General features: G+C 39.6%; 1 protein-coding gene across 1 annotated transcript in view; it reads right to left on the reverse strand.

Annotated features, from left to right (window-relative positions):
* OXNAD1 (oxidoreductase NAD binding domain containing 1) overlaps nt 1-15517 on the reverse strand; it is a 69103-nt gene that overhangs the window by 24362 nt on the left and 29224 nt on the right. Inside the window, exon 4 of the mRNA XM_007936624.2 lies at nt 14425-14531. Within this exon, the coding sequence (XP_007934815.1) occupies nt 14425-14531 (107 nt within the window). The remainder of the gene's footprint in view (nt 1-14424; nt 14532-15517) is intronic.

Consider the following 15517-nt stretch of genomic DNA (forward strand, 5'->3'; position numbering starts at 1 on the left):
GATCCAAGTAAAATGAAATCCTTGACAACTTCAATCTTTTCTTCATTTATTTCATAACATTGCTTATTGGTCCAGTTGTGAGGATTTTTGTTTTATGCTGTAGGGTAACCCATACAAAAGGCTTTAGTCTTTGATCTTTGTAGTAAATGCTACAAGTTGTCTTCACTTTCAGCAAGTAAGGTTGTATCATCTGTATACCATAGGTTGTTAATGAGTCTTCCTCCAGTCCTAATGCTGCATTCTTCTTCATACAGTCCAGCTTCTAGGATTATTTGCTCAGTTTACAGACTGAGTAGGTATAGTGAAAGGATACAACTCTGAAACACACCTTTCTTGATTTAAACCACATGGTGTTCCCTTGTGTTTGATCTATGTGTAGGTTACCTTGAGCACAATGACGTGTTCTGGAATCCCATTCTTTGCAATGTTATCCATAATTTGTTATGATCCACACAGCTGAATGCTTTTCAAAGTCAATAATACACAGGTAAACATCTTTCTGATATTTTCTGCTTTCAGCCAAGATCCATCTGACATCAGCAATGATATTCCTCATTCCATTCTCTTCTGAATCTGGTTTAAATTTCTGGCTGTTCCCTGTCAATGTACTGCTGTGACCATTTTTGAATTACTGTCAGCAAAATTTTACTTGTGTGATATTTATGATATTGTTCAATAATTTCTACATTGTCAGATCTCCTTTCTTTGGAATGGGTACGAATACGGATCTTTTCCAGATGGTTGGCCAGGTAGCTGTCTTCCAAATTTCTTGGTGTAGATGAATTGGCACTTCCAGTGCTCCATCCATGTGTTGAAACATCTCAATTGGTAGCCCAATTCCTGGAGCCTTGTTTTTTGCCAATGCCTTCAGTGCAGCTTGGACTTACTCCTTCAATACCACCAGTTCTTGATCATATACTACACCTTCTGAAATGGCTGAATGTTGACCAATTCTTTTTGCTAGAGTGACTCTCTGTATTCTTTCCATCTTTTGATGCTTCCTGTCCTTCAATTTTTTTACCACAGAATCCTTCAATATTACAACTCAAGGCTTGAATTTTGTCTTAGTTATTTCAGCTCAAGAAATGCCCAGTGTGTTTTTCCCTTTGGTTTTCTAATTCCAGGTCTTTGCACATTTCATTATAATACTTTACTCTGTCTTCATGAGCCATCCTTTGAAATTCTGTTTAGCTCTTTTACTTAACTTTTTCCATTCACTTTAGCTACTCTACATTCAAGGACAAGTTTTAGAGTCTCTTCTAATAGCCATCTTCTGACATCTTTTCTTTCTTTCCTGCCTTTTTAATGTTCTTAAGTTTTCTTAAGGTATGACGTCCTTGATGTCATCCCACAACTCATCTGGTCTTGGGTCATTAGTGTTCAGTGTGTCAAATCTATTTCTGAGATGGTCTCTAAATTCAGGTGGGATATACTCAGGGTTGTATTTTGGCTCTCATGAACTTGTTTTAATTTTCTTCAGCTTCAGCTTGAACTTGCATATGAACAATTGATGGTCTGTTTCACAGTTGGTCCCTGGCTTGTTCTGACTAATGATACTCAGCTTCTCCATCACTTCCTTCCACAGAAGTAGTCAATTTGATTCCTGTGTACTCTATTTAGCAGGTCCATGTCTATGGTCACTGTTTTATGTTCTGGAAAAAGGGTATATACAATAAATAGGTCATTGGTCTTGCAAAACTCTATCATGCAATCTCTAGGGTCACTTCTATCACCAAGTCATATTTTCCAACTACTGATCGATTTTCTTTGTTTCTATCAAATTCCAATCACCACTAATTATTAATGCATTTGATTGCATGTTTGATCAGTTTCAGACTACAGAAGTGGATAAAAATCTTCAGTTTCATCTTTGGTACTAGTGGTTGATAAGTAAATCTGAGTAATAGTCATATTAACTGTTCTTCTTTATAATACCAAACCCATTTCCACAGAGTTGATTCCATCTCATAGCTAGATCCCTATTGGGTTTCCAAGGAGGTAAATCTTTATGGAAGTAGACTGCCCCGTCTTCCTTACATGGAGTGGCTGGTGGGTTTGAATCATCAACCTTCTGGTTAGTAGTCAAATGCCTTTAGGCACTGTGCCAACAGAGTTCCTTATAGGCACATGCATATTGTCCTGCCACTGACAGCACTATACTTCAAGACAGATCTTCAAATGTTCTTTTGAGCAATGAATGAGAGATTGTTCCTCTTCAATTTGTCATTCCTGGCATAGTAGACCTGTCTGATTGTCTGATTCAAAATGGCCAATACCAGTCCGTTTCAGCTCACTAATGTCTGGGATATCTATCTTCAAGCATTCCATTTCATTTTTTACAACTTCCAATCTTTCTAAACTCATACTTTGTACATTCCATGTTTCAATTATTAATGGATGTTTGCAGCTGTTTCTTCTCATTTTGAGTGGAGCCACATCAACAAATGAAGGTCCCAAAAGTTTTACTCTACCCATGTTATTAAGTTGGACTCTACTATGAGGAGACATATCTTCCTCAGTTGTATTTTGAGTGGCTTCCAACCTAAAGGGTTCATCTTCTGGCACTATATCAAATATTCCATGGCTATTTATAATGTTTTCACTGGTCAATTTTTTTGGAAGTAGATTGCCAGGTCCTTCTTCCTAGACTCTCTTAGTCTGAAAGCTCTGCTGAAACATGACCACCATAGGTGGCCCTCCTGATATTTAAAATACTGGTAGCACAGCTTCCAGCATCACAGCAACATGGCAAGCCACCACAGTAAGAGAAACTGACAGACAAGTGGTGGTTTAAAACATTATATTAAGTAAAAGAAGCCAGTTGCAAAAGAGCACATATTTTATGATTCCATTTATGTGAAATATCCAGAATAGACATAAAGTAGACTAGTGGTTGTCTAAAGGTGAGGAGGATGTGATGAAATAGAGGAGTACCTGATAATGGGTACAGGGGTTTCTTTACAGAATGAGAAAAATGTTCCAAATTTTATTTGACTAAAATATACACCCTAAACATGTCAATTTTACACAATGTACATTATATCTATATTGAGCTGTTTAAAACAAAAGTGCAAATAAAGGTGCCAGGGGGACAGCATATACAATTTCACTGACAGTCGCCAAACCAAATAGGCTGATGTGGCCTTCTGAATTCCTGAAGTCTCTACTGTTTCCTTCTTTTCTTCTAATCATACTCTTACAGTATAGAACTCTTACTTCAAGTCTTCATTACATCTACCCCAGAGATACTTTTTTATTTGATGGGGATTCTAGGAATTCAACAAACCTAGTTGCGGTGTAGTAAATTATATAGCATGGCTTTTCTAGACATACGTCTTTGTGAATTCCATGGTGGAATTTGCCATGAGCAACCAAGTAGCTCCTGATTGTTAGTTATGCACCTAGGGTATTTCTGTTGGGAGCAGCACGAAGTAATTTTCTGGGAAGTTCGCTCTCCCTCAGGTGTATGGAATTCTGATGTTGGGATTGGTTAGTTTGGCCACTCTGCCAGGCGCAAAAGGAGGTCTCCTAGAGGAAGAAGAAGTCTCTCCGACTGCTGGCTAAGAAAAACGTGCTTCTGAGAGAAATGTGCTCCTGAGAGACATGTGCTGCTGAGAGAGAGACACCAAGAGACACACACTGCTGGGAGAGAGACTGAGAGAGACTGTTGGCTGAGAGATGGTGGGCTGAGAGACGGCAGGCTGAGAGGCTTGAGCATTGTTCCTAAACTTGAATTGTAGCCTATTGCCTTCCTAATAAACCCCATAATCTGTGAGTTCTGTGTGGCCACTGTAGTGAATTATCAAATCCAGCATAGAGGTGCTGGGTGCTGTGGGAGGAACAATTGGTGTCAGGGTTGGTGAAAGGGCTGGAGGGAGGCGGCATGTCTGGCCTGGCAGGAATAGGCTGTGGGCTGTTGGTGATTCTGTCTTCCTCTTGCGAGGTTATAGGAGGTTAGAAGATGCAGCCTCCTTGCCCCTTTAGCACTGGTCATATACCAAGGAAAGAGAAAATTATTAGGGTCTAGTAACATGAAAAATTCTCATCCACATTATCTAGGAAACTCAAACATACAATCTAGGTGTCTGTCAGCCATCAAAGAGCAAAAAGTATCATTTTTCTCATTGTTTTTGTTCCCACAGGCTTACATGCAAAGCACAAAATGTTCTCTGCTGATTTGATCTATGATCTTAAAGGATGTTCTCTTCTGATCTATGACCCAAAATATCTGGTCAGGCTTTTTTTTATAGTTTTTTTTTAAAAACAAACAAAAAGCCAGTTATGGATAGAAAGTGCTCCAGAAAAAGTCACTAATCTATTTTTGACTATTTTTCACTTGACTTTTTTCCATGAATACTTTAATTTCCCTTAAGATACAAACTGTTAAAGACTACAGTTAACATTTATCCTCATACTTGCTCTCTGGTAAGGGAGGAGGTACACAGCATGTCCACTATTTCCATGTTTAAAAAATCAACCAATCAATCAATGAGCTACTGTATTTTCTGCATCATCGCCTGAACTCTAGCACCCTCTGCTGATACAGTACTGACAAAGACCATTCTGTCAAGTGAGTGAATGGATTTCTTCTTTACCAAGTATAAAGCTACCTTCAGAAAGAAAAGGATTCCTTCATTGAAAGACACAGCAAAATTCAAATGAAATAAAAGCCTCATCTGAATCAATTTAAGAAAATATGCATAATGTTGTTGTTCTTAGATGCCATTAAGTCGATTCTGACTCATAGTGACCCTATGTACAACACAATAAACCACTGCCCTGTCCTAAACCATGCTCACAATCCTTGCATCCTTGAGCCCATCGTTGCAACCACACTGTCAATCCATCCTATTGGGGGGCTTCTTTTTCTCTGACCCTCCACTTTACCAAGCATGATATCCTTCCCTAGGGAATGATCCCTTCTGAAAACATGACAAAAGGAGGTGAGACAAAGTCTGGGCATTCTCACTTCCAAGGAGCATTCTGGCTGTACTTCTTCCAGCATAGATTTGTTCATGCTTCTGGCAGTCCATGGTTTGTCCAATATTCATCGCCAACACCACAATTCAAAGGCATCAATTCTTCTTTGGTCTTCCTTATTCGCTGTCCAGCTTTCACATGCATATGAGGCAACTGAAAATACCATGGCTCGGGATAGGCACTCTTAGTCTTCAAGTGACATTTTTGCTCTTCAATATTTAAAGAGGTCTTTGGCAGCACATTTGCTTATTGTAATATGAGATCTGATTTCATGACTGCTGCTTCCATGAGTGTTGACTGTGGATCCAAGTAAAATGAAATCTTTGACAACTTCAATCTTTTCTCCATTTATTGTGATGCTGCTTATTTGTCCAGCTGTGAGGGTGTTTGTTTTCTATGTTGAGGTGTAATCTATACTGCAGACTGTAGTCTTCAATCTCCATCAGTAAATGCTTCAAGTCTTCTTTACTTTCAGCAAACAAGGTTGTGTTATCTGCATATTGCAGATATGAGTCTCCCTCCAATCCTGATGTGCATTCTTCTTCATATAGTCCAGCTTCTCATATTATTTGCTCAGCATACAGACTGAATTAGTATGGTGAAAAGATACAACTCTGATGCATACCTTTCTTGATTTTAAACCATTAGGGTATTCCCTTGTTCTATGTGAATGAAAGGGTCTTGGTCTATGTACACATTCTTTATAAGCACAATTAAGTGTTCTTGAATTCCCACTCTTCCCAATGTTATCCACAATTTGTTATGATCCACACAGTCAAATGGTTTTGCACAGTCAATAAAACACAGGTAGACATCATTCTGGTATTCTATGCTTTCAGCAATGATGTCCCTTATTCCACATCCTCTTCTGAATCCAGCTAGAATTTCTGGAAGGAAGTTCCCTGTCAATATACTGTTGAAACCGTTTTTGAATTATCTTCAGCAAAATTTTACTTGCATGTGATATTAGTGATACTGTTCGATAATTTCCACATTCTGTTGGATCACCTTTCTTTGAAGTGGGCAAAAATATAGCTCTCTTCCAGTTGGTTGGCCAGGTAGCTGCCTTCCAAATTCCCTGGCACAGATGAGTAAGCACCTCTAGAGCTGCATTGGCTTGCTGAAACATCTCAATGGGTCTTCCATCAATTTCTAGAGCCTTGTTTTTCACCAATTCCTCTAGTGAAGATTTGAGTTCTTCCTTCAATGCTATTGGTTCTTGATCACATGCTACCTCCTGAAATAGCTGGACATTGACCAATTCTTTTTCATCCAGTGATTGTGTATTCCATCTTCTTTTGATGCATCCTGCATCATTTGATATTTTGCACATAGAAGCTTTCAATATTGCAATTTGAGACTTGAGTTTTTTCTTCAGTTCTTTCAGCTTGAGAAATGCCGAACTTGTTCTTCCCTTTTGGTTTTCTAACTCCAGGCCTTTGCACATTTCATTATAATACTTTACTTTGTCTGCTCTAGCTGCCTTTTGAAATTTTCTTTTCAGAAAATTTCATCATTTCTTCTTCATCATCATTTCTTCCATTCATTTTAGTTACTCTCCATTCAAGAGCATGCTTCCAAATCTCTTCTGGGATCCATCTTGGTCTTTTCTTCTTTTCTTGTCTTTTTAATGATGTTTCACTTTCTTCATGTATTATGCTCTTGATGTCATCCCACAACTCATCTGGTCCTCAATCACTGGTGTTAAATACATCTAATTTATTCTTCAGACAGTCTCTTGATTCAGGTGAGATATATTCAAGGTCTTCTTTTGGCTCTCATGGACTTGTTTAATTTTCTTCAGCTTCAACTTGAACTTGCACTTGAGCAATTGATGGTCTGTTCCACAGTTATTTCTTGGCTGTGTTTTGACTGAGGATACTGAGTTTCTCAACTGTGTCTTTTCACAGATGTAGTTGATCTGTTTTCAGTGTATCTTATCAGGCAAGGTCCACGTGCATAGCCACTGTTTGTGTTGTTGAAAAAAAAAGGTATTTGCAATGAATAAGTCATTGGTCTTGCAAAATTCTATTATGCAATTTCTATCACCAAGGCCATATTTTCCAACTACTGATGATTCTTCTTTGTTTCCAATTTTTGCATTCCAATCACCAGCAATAATATATCTTGATTGCATGTTTGGTCAATTTCAGACTGCAGAAGTTGGTAAAAATCTTTAATTTCTTCATCTTTGGCTTTGGCTGTTGGTGTGTAAATTTGAAAGTAGTCAGTCATATTAACTGGTCTTCCTTGTAGGCATATGAATATTATCCTATCACTGACAGCACTGCACTTCAGGATAGATCTTGAAATCTTCTTTTTGACGACGAACACGACACCATTCCTCTTCAATTTGTCATTCCCAGTATCACAGACCATAGGTTTGTCTGATTCAAAATGGCCAATACCAGTCCACTTCTGCTCACTATTGCCTAGGACACTGATCTTTATGCATTCCATTTCATGTTTTACAACTTTCAATTTTCCCAAATTCATAATTTGTACGTTCCACATTCCAATTATTAATGGGTGTTTGCAGCTGTTTCTTCCCATTGTGAGCGTGCCCCATCAGCAAATGAAGTTCCCAAAAGCTTTATTCCATCCACATCATTAAGGTTGACTCTACTTTGAGGACTCAGCTATACCCCACTCATTTTTTGAGTGCCTTTCAACTTGAAGGGCTCATTTTCCATCACTGTGTCAGATGACGTTTCACAGCTCTTCATAAAGTTTTCCAGCAATATATCAGACAGTGTTTCACTGCTATTCATAAGGTTTCCAGTGGCCAATTCTTTCAGAAGTGGTTGGTCCCATCCTTCTTCCCCGTCTGTCTTATTCTGGAAGCTCTGCTGAAAACTGTCTGCTATGGATGACCCTGCTGGTATTTGGAATACCAGCAGCATAGCCTCCTGCCTCATAGCAATGAACAAGCCACCACAGTACAACAAACTGACAGATGAGCTGTGCATCACACATACTTAATAAAACAGCTCTCCAGGAAAAAGTTAAGCTTAAACACACACATCTTTAAAAACGCCCCTTACAGTATTAGCACCGAGCTGAGGTATCCACTTTAACCCAGATGAAGTGAACAGAACTGTGTGGAGGAGGCTAGGTCCACAGTGAAGCAGCACCAGTGCCCAGCAGCCAATGGACATGCTAACTGTGGTTGAGTGGTGATGCCATACTATGAGATCCCAAATGTTTTAATCCTTTACTACAATACTCAGAGCCCCTCACTCATTCACTTGTGCAAACACAATGCAGACTATCTGCCTACAATGTACAGGCACTGTGGAAGCAGCTAGAGATAAAAAGATGCAAGTATATCTTGGTTCCTGCTCTCAATAAGCTCAGTCTAATGCAAGGGCAATTAACAGAGAATACAATTAGATAATCTATGATAAAATATGCTTAGAGTATGGAGGGCAGGCAGGGCAGAGGGAAAAAAAAAAAAAACAACCAGTTACTATTGAGTTGATTCCAACTCATGGGGATCAAATGTGTGTCAAACAGAACTGTGCTCTGTGGAGTTTTCAATGGCTGATATTTCAGAAGTAGATCACCAGGCCTTTCTTCCAAGGTGTCTCTGGGTGGACTTGAACCACCAACCTCTGTTAGCAGCTGAGCACATTAACCACTTGAGCCACCCAGGCACTCTTTCTACCAGTTGTTGTTGTTGTTGTTATATGCCGTGGAGTCAGACCCAACTCATAGCAACCCCTCCTTGGGTTTCTGAGATGGTATCACTACGTAAGTAGATTGCCCAACCTTCTTTCCAAGGAGTGGCTGGTGGGTTTGAACTGCCAGCCTTCTGGTTAGCAGTCAAGTGCCTTAGGCACTACGCTACCAGAGCTCCTTTCTACCAGTTAGAGAAATTAAAGTCTTTGTCTTCACAGAGGAGATACTACTTAAACTGAGTCTTACAAGACACACTTTCCTCACCAGTAAGTTGTGGTGGAAGACACAACCTAAAGAATAATGCCAAGGAATGCCAATGCTTTCTTTGTGTAGTTATGTCAGGGCCACAGCCCCCAGCTCTACAGGTTGTTTATTGCTTACAATGTACCACTCTGCTAAAGGGTAGGGGTAGAGTCTTCTTCCTTAACCTTGTTCCTGTTTCTTCTTGGTGTCTTCCTTCTCTCAGAAGTACAAACTCAGTAGGGCCCAAAGTCACATTGAAGCATAAAAACTTATGTTATCTGGTATAAAGTCCTTAAAACCAAGGATTAGAACCAAGCAAGGATTCCTCGCCTTTATGTAAAAACGCTTTGGCCTTGCTTGCCCTCAGAGCGGCACACTGCACAGTTTAAGTGTGAAAGGGGTCATGGTGGAGAAGTGTGCTCACCCACTGCTGTTGCCTGTCTCTCTTTAAACCAACAGCTTATACTGCAGAGAAATGCCAAAGAATGAAAAATAGGAATCTGTCCATGGGCTTCATCAGCACAGATAACCTAACTGAGTGCAATACTTATATTAATAATAACAAAAATCATAAACATTAACATTAGGCAATGTGCTAAAACTTTACATATCCCATGCCATAAGAATAATACTATTCCCACAATGGTGTTGTTAGGTGGCGTCAAAGTGGTTCCAACTTACAGTAACTTTATTATGTATGACAGAAAAACACACTGCCCAATCCTGAGCCACTCTTATAATCGTTACCATCTTTGAGATCATTCTTACAGCCACTGTGTCAATCCAACTCGTTAAGGGTCTTTCTCTGTTTTGCTGACTTTACCAAGCATGATGTTCTTCTCCAGGGACTAGTCCATCCTGATAGCATGTCCAAAATATATGAGACAAAGTCTCACCATCCTCACTTCTAAGGAGCATGCTTGGCTGTACTTCTTCTAAGACAGCCTTGTTCATTCTTCTGGCAGTCCATGGTATATTCAATATCCTTTGGCAACACTATAATTCAAAGTCATCGATTCTTCTCTGGTCTTCCTTATTCATTGTCCAGCTTTTGCATGTACATGAAGCAAATGAAAGGACCATGCTTGGGTCAAGCACATCCCAGTCCTCAGAGTGACATCTTTGATTGTTAACCAGATCTGCCCAATGCAACACACTATTTGATTTCTTGACTACTGCTTCCTTAGGTGTTTATTGTTGAGCCAAATAAAATGAACTCAGATTCACTTCAATATTTTCTGTGTTTATCAGGATGTTGCTTATTGGTCCAGTTGTAAGGATTTTTGTATTCTTTGTTTTGAGGTATAATCCATACCAAAGGCTGTAGTCTTTGATCTTCATCAGTAAATGCTTCAAGTCTTCTTTTCAGCAAGCAAAGTTGTGTTATCTGCATGTCACAAGTTGTTAATAAGTTTCCCTCCAATCCCAATGCCATGTTCTTCTTCATACAGTCCAGCTTTTTGGATAATTTGGTCAGCATACAGACTGATTAAATATGGTGAAAGGATATACCCTTGATGCGTACCTTTCCTGATTTTCAGGTACTTAGTATCTCCTTGTTCTATTCAAATTACATCTCTTGATCTATGTACATGTTCCTAATGAGCACAATTAAGTGTTTTGAAACTCCCATTCTTCACCATGTTATCCATAATTTGTTATGATCCACATAGTCAAATGCCTTTGCACCGTCAATAAAACACAGACAAACATCTTTCTGGTATTCTCTCCTTTCAGCCAAGATCAATCTGACATCAGCAATGATGTCCTTTCTTCCACTTTCTCTTGTGAATCTAGCTTGAATTTCTGTTGATGTACTGCTGCAACCATTTTTGAATTATTTTCAACAAAATGTTACTTGGATGTGATAGTAATGATATTGTTTAATAATTTCCACATTCCATTCCCATGTAAAAATATATGAAAACTGTAGCCCAGAGAAATATGGAAATTGCCCATATCACAGAGCTAGTAGATAGAAAAGCAAGCATCTAAAGCCTAGACAGTCAACCTCTAGAGCCCTGGGCTATGCAGTCTCTCTCTTGGAATGAAAGCCAGCACAGCAGCTACAGCCAACACAGGAGGCAGGTAGATGAGTTCCATACTGAACACTGAATCTGGATACTCAGGGCAGTCATACACTCCGTGAAGACTGTTGGTGAAACCCTCCTGGTCTCCTCAAAGGAGAAGGAATTCTGGCTTGGTCCAGAACAGGATTCACCAAGGAGAATCCTTGGCACTAAGTATGGACCTACTGGTAAGAGAAGCCTAAGAGGCTTAGCCCTACTCATGTGAGAACTATTTTTTAAGAGGTTTCCTCTTTTGGCCTTTCTGTCTGGATTGGATTGCTTGAGTTCTTGGAACAAGTTTGCCAGTATAAGGAACAGTCCCTTCTGCAGGCCTAAGGAGAACACAGCATAGGAAGAGCCACTGAAGGCTGCCTCTGGTTTACAAAAGTGTCGACATGGGGATCTGTGGCCACAACTCCAGTTAGTCACAAAGAAACTCGGTTATTTATTTGGAGTTGGACCTGGAGCTTTGCCCTCAGAATTCTGAAGGTGTCAGAGGAGGTCACTTGTCAAGAATTCTGAGACATGGAATCCTGGCCCAATCTCTCACCCCAAAGATAAGCCCAATAGCACTCCTCTCCTTTGTCTCTAGCAGTGCTCCATGGTGGCAATTCTAACTGCACATACTGAGCAGCAACCACTCACCTCTCTTCCTCAAAGTGCCACATGGAAGTTACTATGGAACTGATGATCCAAAAGGATCAGCAAAAGGACCTAGAGCTCACTCAAGCCATCTAGCCAACACCACTAAAGGAGGGATGCCTCCAACCTAAGCAAAATGGCCATTCTGTAACCATAAGATCAAATATCCAAAGGACCTCATAACCCTATACAATAAGCCAAGGGGAGGGCCGAGGTGCTCGGAATGAGTGCTGACCGACACCTGGCAGGGAAAAGGTTCAGGCCATCTAGCTAGTGCTGACTCCCTACCTCTACCCAAGTCTGCCAGTGAAACAGGAATCCCTCAGGCTCTTGCTAAAACCAGGCCTAATATCACTGAAATGACCAACTCCTTTTACAGTTACAGGAATTTTAACACCAACCCCCTTTAATTTTACCTTGAGATTCACAATGGGAGCCTATTTCTGTGTGATGACATTTTTCTATCAGGTAATTGCAGACACAGTATAATAATAATGGGAGTAGCCCTATACTCAATGTACAGGCTTTTTCTAATCAGGAAACCCAGATCAGAGTCTCAGCACAATTCAGAGTTGAAGGCACACAGACAATACTGTGTACAGGACATAAATATTTCCACAGAAGGAAAAAATGGAGAAACAGATCAGTACAATTAAAGTTTCTGCTTTCAAGTGTAATAACTGCTAAACATTTTTGAAGGGTAAATATATTGCCTACCCCCAAGATACCCCTACTCAACATGCATTTAATATGTATCACTGAACATGTGCAAAGATTACAGTAAATTGCTCCACAAATGCAAATTATTGCAATCAGCGTCTTCTTTTCTAGTTCTAAATTCAAAGGCAAACTATTAACACAAGACTGCTAACTCTTGCTATTATCACACTTGCTATTATCACACATCCTCCTTCTAACAAAACCACATTTCCAGATGGACTGCCAAAATTAGGCAAGTGACTCCTAAGAAATACTATCAAGATTGGCATGCAAGAAATTCATTTAGAAATGAATGCTTTATTTACATAAAGGACACACATACCCAAACACACCTATCCTAAGGAAACACAAGTTGCTTTATTTACAATTCAACTTGAATTATAACTCAGTGAGGCCATTTGGAGGAACAGTGGGACAGCTGGGCTGTTATTCTGTCAGCATACTGATTAGTTCTCAGAGTTGGATGGGACAGACTTATGATTTGTGTATGTGGGCTGGGCCTGGTTGGGGAATCCTAATAATAAAATAAGAAAAATATTTAAACTCAACCCAGACAAGGTAAGAGGGATGCAGGGAAGTTACAGATTATGGTCAATGAAATGGAAATTCAGTCAGTAGTATGGGCAGCTCTATAACAACACAACTGCTTATTCCCTTTTACAGACTGCTTTGTTTGCTGTTAGACATAAAGACGACTAATTTTTAAAAGCGTATGAATCTCCAGCAACACATAACTCTTAAGCAGATCACATTATTGCAGTGCATTCTATTAGCAGCCATTCCTGCAGAATGTAATTATTAGAGCTGTCAGTTCGATGGACTACAACTAACTGCTCTGTTTGAATCTGAAAAACTCAAGGCAGCAATTTTCACAACTAACTGAGAGAACCATGTGCTCAGAACTGAGGTGGGTTCTGAGGGCAGGGAAGGAATTTAGTCTCTAGGACAAGAAAGGCTAACTATGGTAGCAACTGGGATCTTAATAGCTTGTAAGCGGCCATCTAAATGCAACAATCCTGAGCAAAGAAGAATGAAGAAAAGCAAAGACACACGGAAACAATTAGTCCAAGGGACTGGCAGACCATGTGATCCTCAGCCTATATGACCAAGAGACCAGAAGAACTAGATGGTGCCTGGCTACCACCGTCAATCACTCAGAGGGGGATCTGTGTAGATCCTGGATAGAATGGGAGAACAATGTGGAACAAAACTCAAATTATATAGATAGATAGATAGATAGATAGATAGATAGATAGATAGATAAAGACCAGGCTTTCAATTACATGAGACAAAGTATGTATGAACTGCTGTATGGAAAGTGAATTCGCTCTGTAAATCTTCACCCAAATCACAATTAAAAAAAAAAAAAAAAAAAAGACCAGGATAGCTGGTCTCATGTTGTTGTTGCTGTGTTTGCCATTGAGTGAGATCTAATTAATAGCAACCCCTCCTTGGGTATCTGAGGCGGTATCACTACGGAAGTAGATTGCCCAACCTTCCTTCTGAGGAGTGGCTGGTGGGTTTGAACTGCCAGTCTTCTGGTTAGTAGTCAAATGCCTTAGGCACTACATTACCTGATAAAACCTCTGAGACTTGGCCCCTAGCTGCCCTTCAGGTTTGGATTGAACTCCTGTGGCTTCCAGCCAAATAAAAGACCAGCATATGGGCTGAACATTTACGTTAGGTAGATATACTCCTTGGAGAGATCAATCATGGGAGAACAGAAGGACAGTGTATGCACAGGGAGACTGCTGGAGTAGAGGCAGGAATGCATGGGACAGAAGGACAGAGAGAAGAGGTTAACTATGGGGAAACATTGTGGGAAATTCCAGTCAATGTCATGAGACAAAATGTGTATGAACTGCTGCATGGAAAATGAAATTGCTCTGTAAACTTTCATCCACATCACAATAAAAATAAAAACAAAAATAAAAATAAAGAAAGGCTCCCTTTGAATGGAAATGGACTGGCATTGCTACACCTTAGTGCAATGGCTGGACATAGAAGTTTTTCCAGAAGAAAAAAAATAATCCCTTCTATCTAATGAAATCTTGATCACACATACTTGGGAAACAGAAAAGCCACTTACCACTGGCCAGCTTTAAAGGAAAAATGTTTTTCTGCAACACGTAGACAGAGCCTCTTTACTGATGGAGACTCATCCACAGTTCCACACACCTTAGCTATCGACACAATCTAAAATCAAAAAAAGAACTGTCACTGAGGTTAGTGCATACACAAGAAATAAATGTGACTTGCTAATAAATCCAACATTTTTGAAATCTACAAAGCTGTGGTTTTGAAAATCATAAAACAAGACTAAACCACATTTTGCTTTAAAATGCTGCCTACCACCAGGTGAACACGTTTTTAATTTTCTTATTTTTCAGTGGCTTGCTATCATACTAGTTTTAATTTTATTCTGAAAATAAAAATCATCTCTTAAAGGGACCGTGTAAAGAGTTTATTTGTTGAGTGACTATGGTGTGCCAGCTACTGGGCTGGGCATTCTGGGAAGAGCTCAGGGAACGGTAAACCAACTCTCCCTGATTATCAGTACACTCAAAGTGAAGCCCACTGTTTGTTCCAATCCTGTAAGTCCAAAAGAAGGCTAAGTAAAAAAGGTGAACCTAAAAAACCAAACTCACCACTACTGAGTCAGTTCCGACTCACAGCAACCCCTCCTTGGGTTTCTGAGGCGGTATCTCTATGGAAGTAGATTGCCCACTCGTCTTTCCGAGGAATGGATGGTGGGTTTGAACCACTAGCATTCTGGTTAGCAATCAAATGCCTTAGGCACTATACCACCAGAGAGTACCTTTTTTTCTAGCAATTTCAGCGTAATTATGTGTCTGTGAAATCTAATAATAAAAAATAAATTGGGTTTGTATTTTTAACCTCTTGTTTTTGTAATCTATTATTTCTAGTAATTCATTTTTAATTGTATTTTACAAAATTATCACAGTCTGCAACATGAAAACAATAACAAGAGTCCTTCCCTACAGATAATTTGAGAAGCACTGTTCTAAATGACATTATCTGATTTCTGGAAAGCCCTAGAGTGGTCTGAAATGGACACTCCCCAATTAAGTTCCATCCACCCCTCAGCACCCCACAAACTCAAAATGTATCTACGTTCTTCACTCTTTCTTCCACCTTTAAGTTTCTCTTCCTTTCCTAAA

The sequence above is a fragment of the Orycteropus afer genome, unplaced genomic scaffold (assembly GCF_000298275.1).
Source record: "Orycteropus afer afer isolate SDZICR_OR568_19922 unplaced genomic scaffold, OryAfe1.0 scaffold00003, whole genome shotgun sequence".
NCBI classification, from domain to species: domain Eukaryota; kingdom Metazoa; phylum Chordata; class Mammalia; order Tubulidentata; family Orycteropodidae; genus Orycteropus; species Orycteropus afer.